General features: G+C 39.8%; 1 protein-coding gene across 2 annotated transcripts in view; it reads left to right on the plus strand.

Moving 5' to 3' along the window:
- LOC111817637 overlaps positions 1–8,029 on the plus strand; it is a 25,685-nt gene extending 17,656 nt beyond the window's left edge. For both annotated transcript variants that reach the window (XM_023719092.1, XM_023719094.1), the window contains one exon: positions 7,240–8,029. Coding sequence is in view for 1 of the 2 variants with exons in the window: in XM_023719094.1 (XP_023574862.1) it covers positions 7,240–7,260 (21 nt within the window). In the remaining variant the exon portion in view is untranslated. The remainder of the gene's footprint in view (positions 1–7,239) is intronic.
- Positions 8,030–22,288: the final 14,259 nt, after the last annotated feature.

Raw genomic sequence — 22,288 nt, forward strand, 5'->3', positions numbered from 1 at the left:
AAGATTTGGTTTTAAAACTTCCTAGAATAAGAGGGAAAGTCTGAAACAGTATGAGAAAGGTCTGAAACACTGAAGGAAAATCATTGAGCTGAGGTTGGTAGACTGAAGTCACATTACACATTCAAAGAATATTCAGTTCTAGTTTTGTCCTGTGACTTTGGGTGACAGCACCACTTAGGTCATAACTTCCTCTTCTTGAAGTGAATTTCACAGTGACTCCTCCACTTCACGTGATCTTCTGAAGGCAAAATGAATGCTGATGTATGGGGAAAGTGAAAGAAACGCTCTGCGCCTATGCAAGACTTCTGCCTGACCCTCTAGAGCCAACTTTGAGCTCCACATGGACACCTCATAGCCATGCCTGACAGCGAGACAGGCAGTTCTGTAAAGGGAATAGCATGGCTGCTTGCAAACCAGAAGGTCCAGAGGGGGGTTTGCCAGTTGGGGGCACTGAAGAGACCAAAGGAAGAAACTGGGTTCTGGGTGGGAGCTTGGGTTTAACAGAGCCTGTGACTGAGAAGCAAACCCCTAAGAAGCTACTGCTGTCTGTGGCAAGAGGAAAGAGAGAATTCAGGCTGGGAAAAGAAATAACTTAAGGGATTCTTTTCTGGGTCTTTATTCTGACAGGAACAGGCCAGAAATGGTCCCAGCTCTCTGCTGCTGTGAATGCCTGTCTGCGTGATGTGCCACATCAGGTGAAATCAGTTAGGGTGTTCTGCTGAGTGTGGTTGAGTGTGATGGATGGCTCAGGGTGCTGTTTATCTAGTGCAGGTTGGTATTTCACCTCTGTTTTCATTAGACTGATGGTAAGGTAATAATTCTTTCCTCTGGCTAAGAAATCTGTCTTCAGCCATTTGTTGATCTTCTTGAACAGGCACTCCAGGTGCACAGAAGTCACCCTAAAGGAAATTCTGAATGAAAACTTAAATAATGCTGGTCAGCGTCGAGGAGTCCTAGCAGCCCAAGCATCTTCTGGACTTACTGTAGTTATGAGGTGCGTAGAGTCAGGGTGTCCCAAGGAGAGCAAGCCTCAGAAAAAGCCCAAGGTGATCACATCCATAGGAAACAAAGAATGATGGTTACACTCTATTTGTCTGGAAATATTCAAGTTTCAGTTGGAAAGGAAATCAAGGCAGTGTCATTTTCATGAGGAGTTTCCATGAAGCAGTGTATCACAGTGGAAAATGTCCCAGACTGTCTCCCCAGCAGCTTTCTCATGTTTATTTCCCTGGACCTGTTTCTTAAGGTCTTTGAGACTCTGTTTTGTCATCTTGCAAATGAAAAGAAAAGTAAGGTATGTGTTGGCTTTCATTGAAAGCACTGATTCAAATATATAGCTCTTGGCCCTTCCTGCCTAGGAACAGTGGAGAGCAAAGGCAGGCATGAAGCATTCATAAGCTGCAGCTCTTATATTTTCACTCTCATTCTACCCTCTTTGATGAGGAGCACAGAGGCAACACAGAAAGGTGTTGGCTCATTCAGCATCAGTCCAGAAGGAATTGTTCCACAACTGAGAAGACAGATCCATCCACTGTGTTTTCTGATGGGCAAGTGACAAAGGTTTGGCTCACCTAGCCCATCCGGAGGGGATCTAAGGAACAATTTCATCCATTCAATAGCAAAGGACAGTCAGAGAAGATAGAATCATGAACTTCCGGTCTTAACTCTTGGTACTTACTCTATAAATAAGAGTCTCTTCTTTCCCAGCCAAATGCTGGGACTATCCTTCTATCTTCTTTTGTGCCATAGAGCTCTTGCCTAAGAATAGCTTGCATTAAATATAACTGGGGTAAACACAGGTCTTGATTTGTTTCTAACAGTCCCGCTTATCCATTACGTGGCAGAGGAAGTGTCATAGGAGCCCATGAGCTCTCAGGGTGTCTGGGTTTGGACAGTAAATTATATACTACCCCTAACACAGCATTAATTTTTGTTAGCCATCCCCTCAACCTGCCATGAATGTATACCACAAGTAGTCTTTCTCCCATAAACTTTCTTTGTTTGTACTATACGAACAACTTATGTATTTTATTATTTTATTTGATGATTATCACAAAACAATTTGTAGTCATCAGTATCATTTTCACAGTGCTCCTCAGTTGAGGGAAATAATCATGAAAAATTGTGGTTAATAAAATGTGAAATATATATATATATATATATATATATATCATAATGAGAAAGAATTGTCCCCTAAGCACTCTTGTAAGAGCCAACATAAAACTTTTATAAAGTATCAATCAGTGTAAACTATAATTATTAATATTTCTGCAATAGCAGCGTGAACTCATGCAGTCTTCAGTTAAGTAATCATTCAGCAAATGACTATGAAATATTTCCAGCACTGGGCCAGATATGGGAAATGTAAAACTAAAACAGTCCCTGGCCATAAGGAACTTACAGGACATGGACCAAATGTACAAGTGAACTGGTGGGGCCGGTGAGATAGCTCAGTGGACCAAAGCGCCTGCTTAGGCAAAGTGCGGGGACTGAGAGTCGACCCCTGGCACCACGTGCCACACCAGCCCAGCCACCAGGAGGGCTGAGCCAGCCAGAGTCTGGGCGTGGTGGCACATGCTTATGATCCCAGCACTGGGGAGGCTGAAAGCAGGAGGATCACCATGAGTCCAGGCTGCATAGTGAGACCCTGCAACAACCAAATACCTTCAAAAAACAAATAGACAAACAAGTGAACTGGTGATTATAACGGAGCTCTGGAAACACAGAGCAGATCACCTCGTCCAGCTCCAGGCCCAGGTGGGGACGGGCAGAGGGATGCAGCCTGAAGGGAGGCTTCCAGGAGGCAGTGGTGCGGCCTGTCTTGAAGGACATGTAGGGGTCAGGCAAAGGAGAAAGCTAAGAAAAATATTTCTTTAACATATTTTCAGGGGCCGGCGAGATGGCTCAGTGGAATAAGCACTTGCCTGGCAAGCTCAAGGGCCTGAGTTCAATCCCTGGTTCCGCCAAAAAAAAATAAATAAAAATTAAATTTAAAAAATATTTTCAAATACTCAAAAATACAACTATAAAGATAAGCTCACAAATCAGAAAACATTCTTCCATTTGATATTTGTCTTCCTGTTCATTCTAAAAGAAGGTATTGCTAACAGCTGAGATTTGGGGGTTCAGAGTAGTTTGGGTATACCTTCATATTTAGGAAACTTCTAAATAATTAACATTCTATGACAGCATCTCCCAGTAGGAATATGTGGTCCAAAGAAAGGATTTTAAATATTCCATTAACCAAATAATAAAAAGACAAACACAGATAGCATTAATTTTAACAATATTTAGTATTTATCCTACTACTTCCCAGATATTAATATTTCAACTTGTAAACAATATATAAATAAAATATTTTATAACCTTATTTCATATAGCCCTCAAAGTATGGTACATATTTTATAAGAGGAGCATATTTTGATTTGCATTCGTCACCTTGCAGTGATCAGTAGCCACATGTGGCCATGGACTCTCATGTTGAACAGAGCTGTTTTATAACATCAGCATACGATGTCACTATGCTCACCAATAAAATAAGCATAGAGTGTCCTGGATGGATTTATTCATGGCTATTAATCCCCCACTACATAAGTAGCACAGACTTCAAGAAGAGAGAAACAAAGAATCTATAAAGATCTATGTTCTGGTTTGGGTATTTCTCTTATACCTGACAGCCAACAGTGTTTATAATGACAGGCCCTATATCTCATAACTAAACTATGATATAGTCCTGGAAAAATAAATATTGTAACTGAGGGTACACTGAAACTATTTTGGGCTTCACAGGTTAGCTACAGGCTCCATAGCCATTGGTGTTAATTTGTGATTATGCTATTATGAAACAATTGAGAACCAATTATTCCACTCCAAAAGATGTCATGGTCAAGTCAGACCATTACATATAATGTCATCTATAGGAGTTTTTTTTTTTTTTTCTTACTGAAACAGCTGCACAACTGTTTGTCTGTAGCATATTAGCATTACTGAATCAAGACAAAAAAATGGCGGCATTAGGATGAAAGATCCACTAATGATCACTGTTGGGAGCAACAATCTCTGGTTCTCAGCATCTCAATAATAACTGTGGCTCCCAGGCCCTCGCGCTGTGAGCATGTGAACAATTATTTCTCATCTTTCTGATTCCCAGGTTAACACAGCTCTTTTGATTGCATAATATTTCTTCAATCTTTAAAAGTGTTTGTGAGCAATAGGGCCATCCAGTGAGCCACTTTTTCTTCATTCTCCTTAGTGGGTTACTCAGAGTTGGTGACAAGAACATTACTAATTGCCCAGCCGGTGCCAGGGGCACTGTGGAGTTGTTGAAGAAGTCACCATTAGCTACTACCTGCATAAAAGCCGATTACTCTCCAGAGAAGCAGCATGCCATCCTGGGAGAACTCAGAAGCAGTGCTTCAAAGTTGTTCTCCAGACGAGGTGCACAGCCTGGGGCAACTTACTCTAACTGCAGCTCCTCAGCTGTGAAAAATGAGAAGGAGTCCTCACTGCTTCAGAAGGGAGTTGTGTTTATTAATTAGTTTGTATTTCAAAGTGCTTCACAACTGGAAAGTTTCACTATTGAATTAAGGAAATTTTCCTTTCCTTTTAATCCCCCCTCCACATTAGGATGCAAAGAAACTGTGCTCACTGAGGCTACAAGAAAGATGGACGGGATTTGGGCAAAAAAAGCTCACAAACCTGATGGCCAAGGTGGTGGCTCATTTCCCTGACAGGAAGAAGGCACCATTAAAGGGAGCTTTGTAAATTAGGTGCCTTAAAGGGCAAGCAAACCTGCTCTCTAAAGAATTGCATTTGTCTTAGATTTAATTTTTATGATCCTTTCAAGAAAATAAAGGAAATGAGCACACTCACTGCGATGGAAGATTTGAAAATGAAAAGTGGCATAAACAGTATCATGTTTTCTTACTTGAAAAATATGTTAGACCTGCTTTAGCCCAGACTTAGATTCCCAAATTTCTTTGTCCTTGTTCTTGTTTATCTCCGATGCCACCTGTCTGTGGTTCAACATCCACTATGCGTTTTGTCATTTCTTCCACCCCAGGAATGCAGCTGCCTAGTTAGAGACTGCTTCTCTAACCCTGCCTGAAATGGGGTCACGTGGCAAGTGCTCGCCTATGGAAAAAGAACAGAAAGACAGTTTCAGGGAAGTGGTTGTGCCCTGTCCAGTACCTCTGAGAGTCATGAATGATGCTGAAGGCAGACAGGCCAAACCCCAAGAGAGAAGTCTGAGTCCTTCATCACCATGTGGAGAAAAACCATCCCCAGTTAAGGAACATCTGCTTGGGACTGGTACCTGGGTGAACAAGATGCTTCTGTTGCACTGCCTCTGACATTTTCAAGGTTATTGTTACAGCCACTAGTGTTACTTTTGACACATATACCATCAAAGCTGACCTTCTTCCTCAAATTTCTTCTCTTTTGGGGGGGGTGGGAGTGCTTGGGATTGAACTCAGAACCTTGTGTTTACCAGCCTGGCACTTATGCCACTGAGCTATTTTCCTGGCTTCCACAAATTTCCTCCTTCTCCTCCTCCTCGTCTTCCTCCTCCTCCTTTTCTTCTGGTAGTACCAGTGATTGAGCTCTGGACCTTGCGCTTGACAGGCAAGCACTTATTCCATTGAGCTATCTCCTCAGCCCCTCATATATGCTATTTAACAAATGCATGTGGACTGGAGAAAGGAGAGAACAGAGGGAGATGGGATTGAATTAGTGTAAATATGTTTAAAGTAACTCAATTATTTTCTGTTATACTTTCAAACCCAACATACTCATTCCCACCCCTCCCATTCTTTTTTTTTTTTTTTTCCCTTCCCATTCTTACCCTCCCATTAACTGGTAGGTAGAGAAAGGAAGAATATTTCTACTTTTCCCATGGTCTTGCAAAGGATGGACACACTGTGTGAGGGAAATGGCCAGCCAGTGGAAAGCAGACCCTTAAAGTAAATAATCCACATATCATCACCCAAGAGAGCTGGGCCACCGCCAGCATCTCCATCAGCAACTTGGAAGAGTTGCCTGTCTTCCCAACACAATAAAACTGGAGCCATGAGCATTGAGAGCCCCAGTCAGCACAAGAACATGAAGCCAAACCACACTATCACTTGCAAGTTGCAGGATTTATGACCAAGTGTGATGGAAAATAAAGACAGAAATACTTTACTTGTCTGAATTCATCACTCAAAAGACAATATGCATTAATAATGGAGAAGAGTTGTATACGTTCTACGTTTCCTAATGAAAACCTTAGCATTCAAAACAGACGCAGATGCCAACATCTTAGAAAAGGGACAAAAATCGCCAGCTTGCTCCTGTTTAGAAAATATGCAATTGAATTCCTTTATTGTTGAAAAATTCCTTTTGAAAAAAAAAAAAGAAAAATTCCTTTTGAATGTGTGGAGGCAACATTTCTATTTTGGCCATTTCTTAAGTTTGGGGATCCTCTATCAGGTGCAGCAGAGAACTGGGTTTGGATTCTGTGTTGGTGTTTACTGGTGCAAGGATTGAGAAGTGAAGCTGAAATTGTTTCATTCGTAGGAATGCTGGGAAGATGCCATAGATGGCACTTCCCATGGGAATGTTTCTTCCTCTACCCTGAACACCCCTAGAGCCATGCTCTTTGTGCAGCGTTGCATCTTCAGGCTGTGGCATAGCTGCTAGCTGCTCACCAAATGTCCCTGCACTGGAACATTGTCCTTATATGTGCATGGAGGGACAGCATGAGCTGGGGCTGAGAGCTCAAAATTGTAGGAGAGCTTTGATCAGCTCACATTTTATGTTGTTTACAGAGACAATTTGCTTGTACTGTCAGTTTCCTTACAGACCACGGGAGGGCAAACCAGTGTGGTTTTCTTTTTGTCTAATGTTTGCAAATGCTAAATTATTTAAATACTTGTTAGTGAAGCCACTGTCCTGTTTGTAGAATTAAAAATGCAAGCCTTAAGCCTTCTAAAGGATAGAAAAGGTTACTTGAGGGAGAAAGGAAAGCATTGTCTGCCTTCAAACACAGGACTGCTCCCTTAATTTTGTCTGTTCTTGGACTACTCCCCAAGCCCTGAAAGTGAGTTTGTTTCCAGAATACCTGAAACAGAGACCACATTTTTATGGTGTTTGCCTTTTCACAGTGAAGTTTACTTTAGGGAGCTATATTTTCCCTGTATTTATTTTTAAGTCATTTGGGTTTTCCAATAAAATAACATTCTCATTTTCTTCCCTCTCCAGATGAACACAGTTATTGTTTAAATCCAGGAAGAGTTCCACATGGACTGTGGTTGGTGGCTGGGATGCTCTGGAGTGGAGCCCTTGGAGAAGAATATGTTATTTGCATTTAGGAAAATACTTCTTTGGCTCAATATCTAGCCACTAAAATAAAAACAATTCATCAAAAAACAGTTATCCCAGATGGATTCCAAGAGTGGTAATTAGATTTCCTAAGGAGTCAAAGGGTGAAAATTGTAGGATGGGGGAGAGATCAGAGGACAAACTACATTTGGAAGCAGGAAGTGGTTCAAGGAATTTGTGACTCAAAGTAAGAGAAAAGAAGTAGGCATGTGTGGATCTCTGTGGTCGTCCCATTGGAACCTAAGCTGGGTAACTGGGAGGTAAAATCATTTTATGATGTTCTATGGCCACCTCACAAAGGTGCTAGGAGCTACAACTAGAAGCCCCAGTACCAAGAAGCCCCAGTACCACTGAGCAGGCTGAGGAGGCACAGCTACTGCCTGAACCTGCCTGGGGGGGAGTTCCCAGTATCACCCACAATGGGCAGAGTCTTGGCAAAGTAGGAAAGCAGTGTACGCCTGAACCCTCTGAGAGAAGGTAAGGCCCTCTGTGGGCTGTCCACTCAGAACAGGAGGCTCAGCCCCTTGCATGAATTCTTCTGAAGTGGCTATACAGCTAGTGTTTGTTCAATAAGGCAGCCTATGTGTGTGCTTAATGTTTATAAAAAATGAATGTATTGAAATGTTCTAAATTTAAATTGTGATGATTGTACAATTTTGTGAATATGAAAGAAGCTACCAAACTGTACACTTCATGTCTTATTTGAATTACAGCTCAATAAAAATATTTTTAAAACATGGATATATTTATCAATTTTTACCCTAAAATGAAATAGTTTATTATTGACTTCCTTTTCTATTTTTAATTTATCTTTTTTAAGTCTTGATAATTCCAGGATATAAGTATATTCCAGGACTGATAAATATTGGCTCATGACTTGCCACTTTTTTCCCCATGTTGTAGATGCCTGGTTGGCCCGGCCACATTGTCTATTTTACAGGATCAGCAAGAAAAATTATACCAAGAAATTAAACTAGAATAAAGACCTGTGTGTGTTTCTGTACTCCTGCCACCCCATGTCCAAGCTCTCTTGTCTTCTCTGGCAGTAGTAGGGACGGGTCTGCTGTAATCTGAAGGTGGGATTTTCTGTGATGTCTTCCACTTCTCACACCTGCGATTACGGATGACATGGCACACCTTATAAGTGTGAAAACTGGTTATTTTTAAAATCTATCTTCAAAGCAGTTGATAAGCAATAATTCATCCCTACTTATGTCTTGTGTGACAGAATTATAGTTTTTATAGTGATGGCATCTTAGAAGGATTATATTAGTTTTATAAGAATTACTCATCTTTAATGAGTTGGTGCATCAAGTGAATATCATAGAGTAATACTTCCGAAACTATCCATTTTGAAAACACACACACAAAAAAAAAAACTTAAGGAAATTGACAAATCTGTAAAACCAAAAGAAGTACCATATTTTGTTAAAAAGACATACATTCCCTTTTAATTTAGAATCAATAGACATAATATTGTCTTTTAATAATGTCACCAAGCGTAATATAGGAGAAAGAAATAAAAATTTTAGAGTTACACAGATTATCCGTTGAAGACATTTGTAGAGACAAATAGAGAAATGTATTGTATAATCTCTCCAAATCTGTAATCATAAAACAGGGTGGGCTGCCAGTTAGCTCAGTTAAGTGCCTGCTTATGCAAATGCAGTCAGACACAGGATACTGTGATTCGATCCCCAGATCCTCATGCTTTCCCAGACCTGCCCTCCAGGCATCTTGAGCCAGCGCCCCCCTAAAAAAATCCTTGTAATCATAAAACAAAATCATGAGCAAATAAATTTTTCATATTAAACTACCATATACACATACTTTCAACAAACAATTTATATGTCAATATTTAATTGTAACATGGTGAAGAGCTTGCTTCTTGGTTGTTAACATTTCTAATCTAGGTTAGATTGATGACAATACTATTCAAATGGGATAATATATATTAAAACTACCTCCATGTTTCTATTTCATTAAAATAAAGAAATTAGTTTTCCAGAGATATTCATGGGAACAAGGAGAAAACAGGACATGTATTTATTTTTTTTTAACAGTAAAACTAGTGATGCTTTTGCAAAAGTGTTTCAATTTTTTTAAAGAAGAAGTTCCAACAATTTATTCTATAAAGTTATACGTAAGTTTAAATTATTATTATTTTCTTGGTACCAGTAATTGGATTCAGGACCTCGCACTTGCCAGGCAGGCACTGTGCCACTGAGCTGCATCCTCGGCCTTAAATTTTTGAATATACAAGGATTCTGTATTTATATATTTTTATTTTTGCATAGTCATACTTATTATATAGAACTAACACTGTGAGCTCCATACTCCCTGATCTGGTTTACATAGTACTGTCAGTGAAATAAGTCCATTAACTAGCCATTCATGATATCAATTATATCATATTGCTATGAAAATTTGTGCCTTTTTAATTCTCAGTCTCTCTCCTGTATATGTATATAGATAGATAGACAGATAGAGATATAAATACAGATCCAGACACAGATATAAATATATTTCAGTAGCTCATGGACCAGCTGGTCCATGAATCACACTTAGGGCAGCACTACTGTTCCACAGTGTGTCACTTTAACTCACTGAAGCAGTTGATGTGGATCAACTTGTGATGAATTCAATATGAGATCAGTGATTGGGCTCTCAACACTGGGATTTTGTAACCACTTGGATTGACGTTAACCTAGAGGAAAAATTCAGAAAGTTGCGTTTGGTTCTTCATTTGAACCTTTCCTGTTCCATATTTTACCAATGACTTAGATGAAGATATAAAGTTATACTCTTCAGACTTAAAAATATTTACTAAGTACTCATTTTGAATAACCCATATATTGGGCTAATTGGTTAACCACACTGTTTTATTTGATCTTTAGGGAAAAAATCCCATGTACCTCTGCCTATGACTAGATAGTAATTATCCTCAACTTATATAGACAGGAAAAGGGAAACAATTTGCCTGAAGTCACATTGCTGGTTAGCTTTGGAGCTGATATGTGAATCCAGGTTGCTGACTCCACAGGCAAGGCTACAAACCTCCTAACTGGGCAGGCAAAATTGGCCAGGGTTTGTGCAATTACAAGTGAAAGAAGCAGAATATTTGAAATATTCTCTGGGGAAAATTGCTGAGCAAAAATCAATAAGATGAAATTTAAGAGAAATAAATGTCAATTCGTCTATTAGATTAAGATAAGTCAATTAGACAAGAGCAGGCTGAGGACGATTTGGAATGTCAGACTCCTGGGCATCACCTCAGGTCCTGGGCATCCTGGGTCCTGCTGCCCTCGCCCCCAACTCAGCCTAGTGCATTAGCCCAGGCTCTGTGAGTTCCTTCTGTTAACAGCATCTTGAAGAGCTTGTGGTAAGTCCCTGGGATTCTGTGTTGTCACTTTGTCCACCTTCTTCTTCTTTTTTTTTTTTTTTTCCTAAATAGCTTTATGGAATGTATTTGTATAAAAACACACTCCTAGTTACATAAAGTTATGAGTTTGGACATATGTACACGCTTCAAAATCTCCTGCCATAGCTAAGACATAAACCTATATAAACCTCTAAAAGTTCACTTTTATTCTTTTTGTTTTGGTGTTTGTTTTCATAGTAAGAACATCTAACATAAGATCCGTCCTGTGAAGCCCTTCAAGTGCTCAATATTGCATTCTTAACTCCAGGCACCACATCGTACAGCAGATGATGAGAACTAATTCACTACACTCAACTAAGCTTTATACTCATTGCGCAACTCTTTCCCAGCCGTGTTGACCATTACTCCACTCTCTGCCTCTCTGAGTCAGTGAAGTAATAAACACCTGCATTGAAAAGTAAGAAAAATCACAAACAACTCAATCTTAGGCCTTTACCTTAGAAAAACAACAGACTAAGCCCCAGGTTAGCAGAAGAGTTGTGCTAACACAGAAGCAAAGATTAGAGAAGAAATGAATCAATAAGCTATGAAGCTACCACCTGAGGGTGTTTGTTTTGTTTTGTTTGCCTTCTGCTGCTGAGCTCATGACCTTGTGCATGCTGAGCAGGTGTTCTACCACTGCGCTATATCCACATCCCTTAGAGTTGAGGTTTGAAAATGGATTTTAAAGAGGAGCAAACTTTAGCTTGGCCAAGAGAAAAAAGAGAAGCTATTCAATGAACAAAACTAGGTAGGAAAGAGAAGCCACAATCTATACAAATAAAAATGAGGATACGAAGAGATTTCTCTGAACAATTGCATGCCAACAAACTGGATAAGTTAAAAGAAATGGATCACTCTAGCTGGGAATCTTAGAAACCATGTGGAAGGAAGCCTGCAAAGTTTACTTTCAGTAGCCAGCAGGGCAACCTCTACAACCTCAACAAAAAGGAATGAGAGTTCACAGATGAACGTAACTTGAGGCTATGGTTTTGATGTGAGCAATTCTGAGACACAGTCTATATCCTAAGATGGTCCATTTGACTGCAGCAAGAGCCATCTCCCTAAGGCATCTATGCCTGGCTTTTCCTTTTCCCCATGTAGCACTCTCTGGTTCTCACCCTCAGTCCCTGGGATCACCTCTGAAGATACCTCCTACAAAGACTTGTCTGTGTCATCTATTTTTAGAGAAACCCAGTTACAGACAGACACTGGCCTGGCAGTTGACTGCTCTGATCCCTGGTATTGATGTGAAATTATCACCAGAAGCCCCATTGGCAGGACTGACTTGCAATGCACAGCAAGATTTCATCCTTCCAGGTCAGGACTCTGCCTCATTTTATGAATACCAGAAGAGGTTAAGAAATGGTACTTCACAGGCAAAAACACACCCACACTCATGCACCCACCCCTCCATCCCCACTTCCTGCAGCAGAGCGAGTACAGTGATTTGGACCCATGATAGCATTGCTCCTAGCTCTGTGCTTGGCATTTTCTAGCCTTCAAATGGGCAGAGCTCCCACACAGATGAAAGGATGCTTGGCTCAGGTACTCTTCAGTTTACCCAAGGGATTTATTGTTTTGTTTGTGGTTGTTTGTTTTTACTTCTTAGGCTTTTTACAGCTGGATACTTGGCTGCAGTGTCCTTGCAAAAAAAAAAAAAAAAAGGCCTGCTACAACAGGCGATGGTAATAATGTTAATGACACCTTAGGTATATATACTTATAGCACCTTTCTTTTTGAATGTTTGACATGTCTTCACATCTCTGATCTCTTTTATGCTGACAGCATTCCTGTGAGTTAAGCCAAGGCAGGGATCTGGACTCCTGGATTTCCAGTGTTTCTACTAGAAAGCTCATGAGACATTCAAGTGAGTCATAGACACTTTCAAAATGCTGCATCCTCTGGACTAAGATCATTTAATTGTTTCCTTTGCTTTTGAGCTTCTCCAAAGTTAATTACTAACCTTAATTAGTTTTAGTTAAGTGCTACCCAAGACTATATTCCTTCTAAACATACACTACTTTATTAGTTAAGTCATACTTATAAAAAGCTTTCAGTCTGCCATGAGTGACTTCTTTAATAATGGTTGTCTCTGATTCTTGATAAAATGAGACGCTGAAAGATCCATCCAGCCTCAGTGCCCAGAGCTTGCAGAATCCAGAAGACCTTCTGTTTCCTTTTAATTTGTCTTCTGAGCTTCATTTTTAATTCAAATCTTTACTGGCAGAGGAGTTTGGAACCAAATAAAACATATGAATTACTGTGTTAATAGAGATGGTGGGTGCATCAAAGATGAGGAAGGGGCCAACTGCTTAAGCACTAGTAAAAACCATACATATTTTAAACACGGATGCCCTTGTTATATTTAAAAATAAAGATTTTTTCAGAGCATCCCTAAGTGACCTATTCTTGCCCAGGCATCTCCAGGATGCTTTGCACATGTAGACTGTCCCTCTCCTCCAAGAATCCAAGCCATTTGTCTGAATTTGAAATTATTCCTCCATAGACGTTTACAGAACACACAAGGGTTTGTTCACATCAGTAAAAAAATTGGTCCATAGCTTAACTGCTGTGTTTCTTAGCTAAGGTCTTTGGATAAACTCCAAAGCAATAAATCATCAGATGTGCCAGGACAGAAAAAAATTTAGAAGTTAGATCAATATATATGACCCTAATACATAGTACCACATAATAATAATAAACACCCTACGTTTGTATACCATGGTACAAGTTACAAAGTGCTTTCCTACTTATAATAAACATGTCAGTGGACATACCTGGGACTAACCTATTATATACTGTGAGATAGCCAGGCTTTTTCTCAGGAATGTAAATAGAGATAAACAGTTCCACAAGAGCAGTAAGAACACATGCATATATACATGCATACATGCATGCACACATCACAGTGTGCATCATTGGTCAATGACAAGGCTATAAGAATTCAAAGAAAGTTTAAAAATGGGAAGAAGTGTCAATAATCATTAAGAAGTAGAGAAAATACATATGGACTACAGCAATTTCAAACTCAAATGTTTTAATCTAAGTAAAGTAAATGTTCACGTGTGAAATAACACGGCACTAATATACGACTTTTTGAAAAATGCTCACACTGAAGATTTGGCTTCAACTTTGAGCCAGATAAACACATCTTATAGCTGTATTTGCCCCCTGGCCATTTTCTAAACCATGGAGGAGAAAGAGAAACTGGTTAGTGTGAAGAGAGCAGCAGATATACCAAAGGAATAGCAAGGCCAAGAGAACACGTGCCAAGAGATCAGAATGATGGGGAGGGGGCAGAGACTAGGAGAGAGACTCTGTCCTCTGGCACTTTGCTGTCCTCTCTCAATTCCAGGCATGTGTGATCTTGCAATAAATGTCTTTTGGTTAAGGGGTCTGAGTGAATCCCTTTTTTTCAGTCATCATCCACATACCTGTGGTGACGTTTGCTGGAGCCTTCCGTAATAGTAGACTGGGAACTGAGGCTTCGAAGGTTTTGTCCAGCACCACCGCACAAGAGTTCTCTTCAGCCTAAGGAGACTGAAGAACAAATATAGATGTTTCCTCCTAATGCTGCCCTACATTTCCAGCTACTTGATTCACAGCAACCATGTAATCATCTGTCTCGGGCCCCTTAGAGAAAAGGTGCTCTACAAAGAAGAATTAGTGGTGGTCTTCCCAGCACTGAGAGAATTATCTTCTCAAACTCATCCAATTCTGTCTTCAGAAAAATACACAGAAGATCTAAACACCTAAATATGTCATCACATGAAAAATATAAAGTAAATATGTAAAATAATACAGCCATACATTAACCTAAATAGTGCTAATAAATTGTTAGGCTTAGCAGGAAGTGGAAAACAGCTAATGGAATAATGAAGAGTTTGTTTATTCGTGGAGCAGACGGCCATCGTTCGTCATGCTTCCAGGTCCCCTGCCAAGAGCAGCAGCTAACAGGCTTGCTTGGGGTGGTGAGGCTAGCCTGGGAAGTCTGCTTTCTAGATTCTGCAGGAAGGGAAGTTTCCTTTCTAGAACAAACAGGATTAGCAGGGGGAGTACTGCACATACGGAAAACGTGAAAGTTTGCCAGCAGTGAGGGAGGATTGCTTAGGGACTCAGTATTTGGAGGCAGTCCAGTTTGGATTTATAAATGGATTGGTAGATCTGGAGTGCACATCTGACTCGAAACCAACCTATCTATAGGCTAGCAAAAAACCTACTGTGCGCGGGTAGCCTTACCAGATCACCTCGCTCTACACCTAATGGGCAGGGCTGTTTTAAGTACTGAATGAAATCTAGAAAATGAGCAGCCAAGCACAGTGCAACATGGAACCCACCCAACAATTGTTGGTTATTCTTGTTTAAGCAAATAAGCCACCAAATAGCCCAAAGCGTCCATGTCTTTACAACCAAACTAGGAGAGTAAATTTTGGAAGTGTCTATTCACTCTCAGAGTGAAACATAATTCCATCAAGTACTGATGGGCAAATCCCAGTGTCAGCTACAATTCATTCGTTCATTCATTCACTTAAGAAACATTCATTTATTCCTTGATTAAAATAAAGAAAAAAGTAATCACTGTCAAAAATGATCAAACCTTACCTTGTAGAATGTTATTTTACTTTGCAATAGAAATTTGAAAGATAATTTTTTTCTATTTTAGTATTTAAAGAATCACATTTACATGTTCATGACAGAAGACAAGACATGCACAACAGTGATTGTACATTGACACATAAATCAATACAAGTCAATGGTGGTGTCAATGTACACCATGGACTAAGCTATCCTCCCTGGCATCATTGTGACAGAGGGGAGGATTAAATGCCAAGAGACTTAGAAAGGTATGTATTTTTGCCATGATTTTCAATTTTAACTATTCTTGAAGGCAAGAATTATATCTTTTTCATGTTGTCTTTGGGATATCCATGAGCATCAATTTAAAAAGTGGATAGTGGGGCCGGAGAGATGGCTCAGTAGGATAAGCGCTTGACTGGCAAATGCAAGGATCTGAGTTCAATCCCTGGTTCGGCCAAAAAAAAAAAAAAAAAAAAAAAGTGGATAGTTACTACTCATCAGAATAACCTTAACATTCAGGGATCATTTCCTTCTTTGAAAATGCTACGGGAAGTTAAGCCACCATCAATTTGAGCAATAGGTTTCTTCACTCTGCTCACGAGCGGTTGCAGGTGAGGTAGATAAATGAGTGTGGGCACATGGGATTCTGTTCACTGGTTTCACCTCCTGTAGGATTTCTCTGTGTTCCGTTAGCTCAGAGCAAACTCAGCCCACAGTCCTCCAGTAATCGAGACACGCAGATCAGTAGGGATTCAGCTAGGGGGCCCTGGAAGCTACTTCTACTCTGCCAGCCTTCTTGTCTCCAGATTCCTTACAATTGCTGCAACCCATGTATGAAAACAGCCCCATAATCTGCCTGCTTATCCCTGAACACATGGAATTTAAAGTCATTTTCTTCCTTCTCAGGGATACAAGCAGCAAATGATTCCACATGGGATAGTACCTAATGTCAGGTTAGCCTACCAGCTGGCACCTTGGAGCTCAGACACTGCAATTCTGTACTACATACATGTAACACATCCAGCAAAAACACATGAAAAGTATAATAAATGCTTCTAATTAGCAAAGGAAAATAGGCCTGAGCCAAATGTGAGGTGTCGCTCCTGAAGAACCCTCCTTGGCTCCTGGGGTTGCGCCTGTGACAGATCAAGCCATTTAAACACCCTGAAAGGACAAAAGAATGTAGATTCTCAGGCTCTACACTCCAGATTTTCATCCACAGAATGGCTTTTAGGTACACTCCACAGAAGGGATTTTATTTTTTCTCTACTTGTAATAAATGAGTTTAAACCAGAATCAAATTTTGGTACTTAAAAAAAAAATCAGCCAGTACAATTGATAGCCCCAGTTAAAGGAATGAAACACTTTTACATGGAAACAATGATTCATGAACTGCTCTTCCCTACAGGAGATGAAACCATTTGGGTTTTCTTCAGAGATGCTTATATTACTGACAACATTTAAAAAAACTTCATTATATAGAGAAAATTCCAGCCTTCAATTTTTCTTCTTGAGAGGGTTCAGTGGTTGCTCTGCTATGTGTGTGCCTCTTGGTGTGTGTGTGTGTGTGTGTGTGTGTGTGTGTGTGTACAAGTGTTTCATAAAATTACATTCTAGCAAAGGGAAAGTGCATTTATGCAAAAGCAATTCATCAACCACTTCTGTGCTCAGAATTCACCGAGGTAATTTAGATACTTTAATGGCAAGGTAGTTTAGGTAGGTAGGAGGCAATGTCCCCTCCCCCTCCAACAGCTATGGTAATAGAAAATGTGGGCTCTAAATGAATCTTTTCAGGAAAGTAATTCTCGTTTTAATTATTTATCCACTACCAAATATAAAATATAATTACATAGCCAATGTCCATGGGAGCAAAATCCGCAGTGTAGTACGTAGTAGACGAGCTTTCTGCTTTTAGGAATTTTCCATTTTAAAAAATTAGAAAAATAAGATTAGCTAAATGCAGCTTTTAGTGCTAAACTGATTTCATCATGTTAGTGTTTAGCCAAAGTCCACTGCTTGATCAAACACAATGGTTCCAGAATTTGCAGTGTTTTACCATGGCCTTGACCTTTATGATGTCAGACATATATTACTTCTCTGCTATAATTTACTATTGACATCATGGATTAAATTTGTTGTTTCAGCTAATGTAACTGAGCAAGCAAGGTAGATTGTGAAACCGAAGCCAGCTACTGAAATACGAGGGTTGTCAAGTATAAATTTACAAAAGATATTCAGACTGGGTGTGGAAGACAAAAACAAATGGACAAAGAAGCTGTTTTTGACAGACTGCAAGGGGCTAGAGACTTCAACTTGAACATTGTAAATCCAAATGTCATGAAACACTGCTGCAGAATGGGAGACACATCTATTCCTCAGGAATATAAATGGTGATGGGAAGCCAAACTTTCAAAAGGCTGTGCATTTTTGAAAATATATCCCTGCTGCTTGATAACAAACTCATTGATCTCTTCTTCCTCTCTGCCGGCCAAGCCTGACAATCTGTACAAGTCACCACCTCTGAACCAGTAATGACCACTAAGATGATGTTTCTTGGGACACCAACTGGACAAGAAACCAAGGAAGTCTGGAAATGAGCTAAGATGTATTTTAAAAGAAAAATGATTTTTTTAACAACTGCATGCTCCAAATGTGAGCCATGACCAGTCTCCAGTATTATACACATTCTGTGTTTAACACCAAAAAAAGCTGAATCAGAGGCATCTTGTGACTACAGAAATATATTAAAAGCTCCCAGCACTCAGCATATAACCCACAGTGGTAACTGAAACCACCTCTATGCCTGGTCTTTTGAAGGAACTATCTGGTCTGAGCCTCAGGGCTGTGGTTTTACAGACTGCCTACTTGCTATCTGTTTTGGTTTGTACCCTTCCAAATTCTTTGCTTGCCCAGACATCCTGAGGAAAAAACAATCTTAGAATAATTGAAAACAGTAAGTACATGTTATATGGATAGATTGGGAGATGGGTGGCACAAGAAGAACTCAAAGTTTAGGAAGTGAAAATATTTTGTCAATGTCACAACTTGTTGTAGGAACAATGCCTATTTGGGTTTCCTGCTCAGGTCCAGGGTTAGGCTACACATGGAGGGTAGCCAGTGATTATGCATTTGGGATGCTCTGCGTGCGATTGACAGTCTGGAGATTTCTTTTGCCTTTGGAAGGTGTAAGAAATTCTTCTGACTTCAAGAGTCAAATATTATACTGAATATTTGTGATAGAACACATGGTATTTCAGGCTGTATTAGGGCTCAAAATGACAAAGGAACCACAAAGTAGACTTTACTTCAAAGGTACAACGACTGTCTATACGCATATATGTATATGAGAGAAAATACACATTCTAAGAGTGACTCAATTTGGAAAAATAAGGACATGAGTATAATCTTCACTTCTGATCCAAATAATGCTTTTGAAAGCTGTCAAGACTTGAATGTAGCCAGACAATATTTTCAAGTAATGATGAAAAGAAATGACACAAATATTCTCCCTTTGGTCAAGCACGGAGATCCTCAGACTGAGCACAGGGCCATCTCCAGAGGCCTGTTAACATTTTGCACATGAATAACCTGGAAGGATGATTATTGACCACTCATGGTATGAGAGGAGTTGGTGAAAATGTCAGGGGTGTAGGATAAAGATAGGCCTTTTTCAGGAAAGGGAGAGTTTCTCAGAAATCCTCATCAAAATTCCATTTGGTTCAAAGTAGCCTAGTCTGAATTGCAAAGAAACCTGGAAAACACAATGCTAACTTGAACAAAATAAAGGGTCTGCATGAAGGCAAATGGAGAGCTGAGGCAGCACAAAAGAATTCTCTGGCACACCTGTGCACTGAGTGACTAGGGAAGTATAGACAGCTCTCGGTTTTTCCAGCCCACATGTGCACACCATGAAATGCTCCCCATGATACTTTTTTCCAACAACTGAAACAATGACACACTTTCCTGATGATCTCATATGAGTAATAATTATAGTTTCTGAGGCCATTCCTTATTTGCAAAAATGATAAGACCACTAGATCTTGAGCTAGGAAACCTGAGTTCTAGACCCAGTTCTGTCATCAACTACCTTGATGATCTTGAACAAGTTTTTTCCCCCCTCTGGGCTTAGTTTAGGGGATGGGGGTCCTCACTTCTTGGGCTCTTGATCTCAAGAAGCCCACTCATCTCCAGCAGATGCAACTCTCTCCTCTACTTAAAATCCTTCAATAGCTGAGTTGAAACTCAAAGTGGGTCTCGGCCTTGTGACCTTGAGTATGTCTACTCATCCTGTATCACTGTTTCCTTTGCTTGTTTCACTCTGGCCATCTTTGTTTTCTTGACCACACCAAGCCCACTATTGACCTTCCCACACAGCATTCTCTCTACCCGAAGTACTCTGCTCTAGGGCCTCAAAGGCTAGTTCTCATAACAATAATATTTCAAATATAATTTGCCACTCCAATCCTCACTATCACAGAACTCTCTGTAGCACCTAATTGAATAATATTCAATTATCTGGATAATTTATCTGTTTATTGCCTATCTCTCCTTTAGACATAAATTCCTTAAGATAAGGAACCTCCTCTTTTATTCACTAACAGTAATCCTGGTATAATTTCAGTTAAGTATTCATATAAGCAATATTTGTTGTGTAAATGAATGAGTGAATTATATGCAAATTGAGACTCTAACTCAATGTCATACTCTAAAATTTCTTCAATTGTAAAATTTGGTTTCCCACCTGAAAGGGGTACTGCAAGGGTGAAAAAAGGTGACATATGCCAGTGTGTGGAAAAAGGTAACATATGCCAGTGTGTGTACACAAATATGAAATAAAATTAGGGTGATTTGGAGCAATTTGTAAACTGTTAAACAAAACTTGTCTCTTTGAATATTGTATACAAAATAAAGCTGAGAATAATAGAATTAGATTCAGAGCAAATGAGCCATTTTAAAGTAGTGTTTTCTAAAGAGGTAACATTCTGGAAAGCAAAATCCACTGAGCAGTTTTTCCTCTCAGTCAGCTCAGTAGAAAGTCACACTCTCCCCCTATGCAGTAATATTTGAGGAAGTTCTATTTGCGAGTCACCTCTAAAGGGCAGCCATTTATTATATTATATTACTGATTGTGAGAACCACAGACACCTCTCAGTGAGCTCATATTTCGCTGCAACATTTACTTGATATGAAATTTCATTGACGTGTCCAAGGAAGGTAGATCCACTTGAAAACTTTCACTGGACCAACTGTGTGGAAGCACAGAATCTTCTTCCATGTCCTTTAGTCCTGTGTCAGCTTGGCTGGAGCCAGTCACTACTTATTTTTTTTTTGGCGGAACCAGGGATTGAACTCAGACCCTTGCGCTTGCTGGGGAAGCGCTTATTCCACTGAGCCATCTCCCCGGCCCTACTACTTATTTTTAATGATACAATAAGTATGTATTCCTAAGGAGTGATCTACGTCACTTGGGCATTTGGGTTACTGTCAGAGGTTTGGTTGGGCCTTCTGGATCTCATGTCTCTCTTCAGCCTCTAAGCCAGTGGCTCCTCACTGCTCCCTAAAGTGAGTTTGATCTATCATTCAAAATACCTCCACATGGTTCAGCTGAATTCTTAAGCACAGAGCCTCCCTGCTCCTAGAAACATAAGCTACAAACCTGGCTGCAAGGAATTTTCAAAACAAGCTGGCACTTCCTTACCTCCCTGGTTTTATTATATTGTCCTCTCAACTCTCAAGATGAGGAAGAACCTCTATCCACAGCTGACCCCTATCATCCTCACCTGTAGAAGACATTTATCATTCTTCAAACTTAGAGACCTCCACCACCAGAAGCCATATTTCCATTCTCTTTTATTTAATTATAGTCATTATATTTATACTTACTGAGAACATACACCAGAGGTTGTTCTAAGTGCTTTATGTTGCTTTTCCTGTGGTCCTCTCAAGTAACACTATGATATATGTACCACTATCACCCCATCTTCCAGTTGAAAATCTTGAACCTAACGAAGTTAGGAAGCTAGTACATGTTCTACATGAGTACATCCTAGAGCTGAGACTTCAGATCAGAGAATTTATCTCTAGAGCTAGGCCGGCTTTAAAAGTCCACTGTTAGTACTTCATTATAATTCTGCATTTAGTGAAATCATGTTGGTAGCTGGAAATAAGCTATCGTAAGAATATTTACACCATGGAGATAGACATGTCCTACAAACCCATGCACCATTTGTTTCAGACCAGAAGTGGTGAAATATTTACTGATATAACACAGTTTGGGCCCACCTTCTCAACCACTGTGTTATATTCTCTTGGCTGTTGGGATGTTTTAGTGTGACTTCCACTAGACTTAGGAGTTCCTCATGGTAGGATATTACATCATATTCATTTATAGCTCATCACTTGGCACACTACAGGTTTTGCTTACAGTGGCCAGGTGTATTAGTCACTTTCCCATTGTTGGGAGGAGATACCTGACACTTTTGATGTAAAGGAGTGAAGGTTTATTTCACTCTCAGTTTCCATTGGGTTTAGTCCAAAGTCCACTGGCTCTGAAGAAAAGCATGGTGAAAGGGCCTGCTGGATGACAGCTTCTCCTTCCAGGGCATCCAGGAAGCTGAGAGAAAAATGAAGAAGGGGAGACAGTGTACCCTTCCAGGTCAAGGCTCCCCTAACCCACTTCCAACTAAGTCTCACCTCCAATTAGGATACTTAGCTACTGAACTCATCAATGGATAATGTCACCATGATTTATCATTTTCCAAAAGCCCTATCTATGAATAGATGATGTTTTGGGGGGATACTCTAACTATAAACCTTAATTAATAATGGATAATTTGAATGGCTTATAATGATTTGAATAATTTGCGATTCATTCTCAAAGTGGCTAATAGTAATATTCCATTGTGAGATAAAAAGAGTAGTTCCTTT

Source organism: Octodon degus, unplaced genomic scaffold, assembly GCF_000260255.1.
Source record: "Octodon degus isolate 3935 unplaced genomic scaffold, OctDeg1.0 scaffold00065, whole genome shotgun sequence".
NCBI classification, from domain to species: Eukaryota; Metazoa; Chordata; class Mammalia; order Rodentia; family Octodontidae; genus Octodon; species Octodon degus.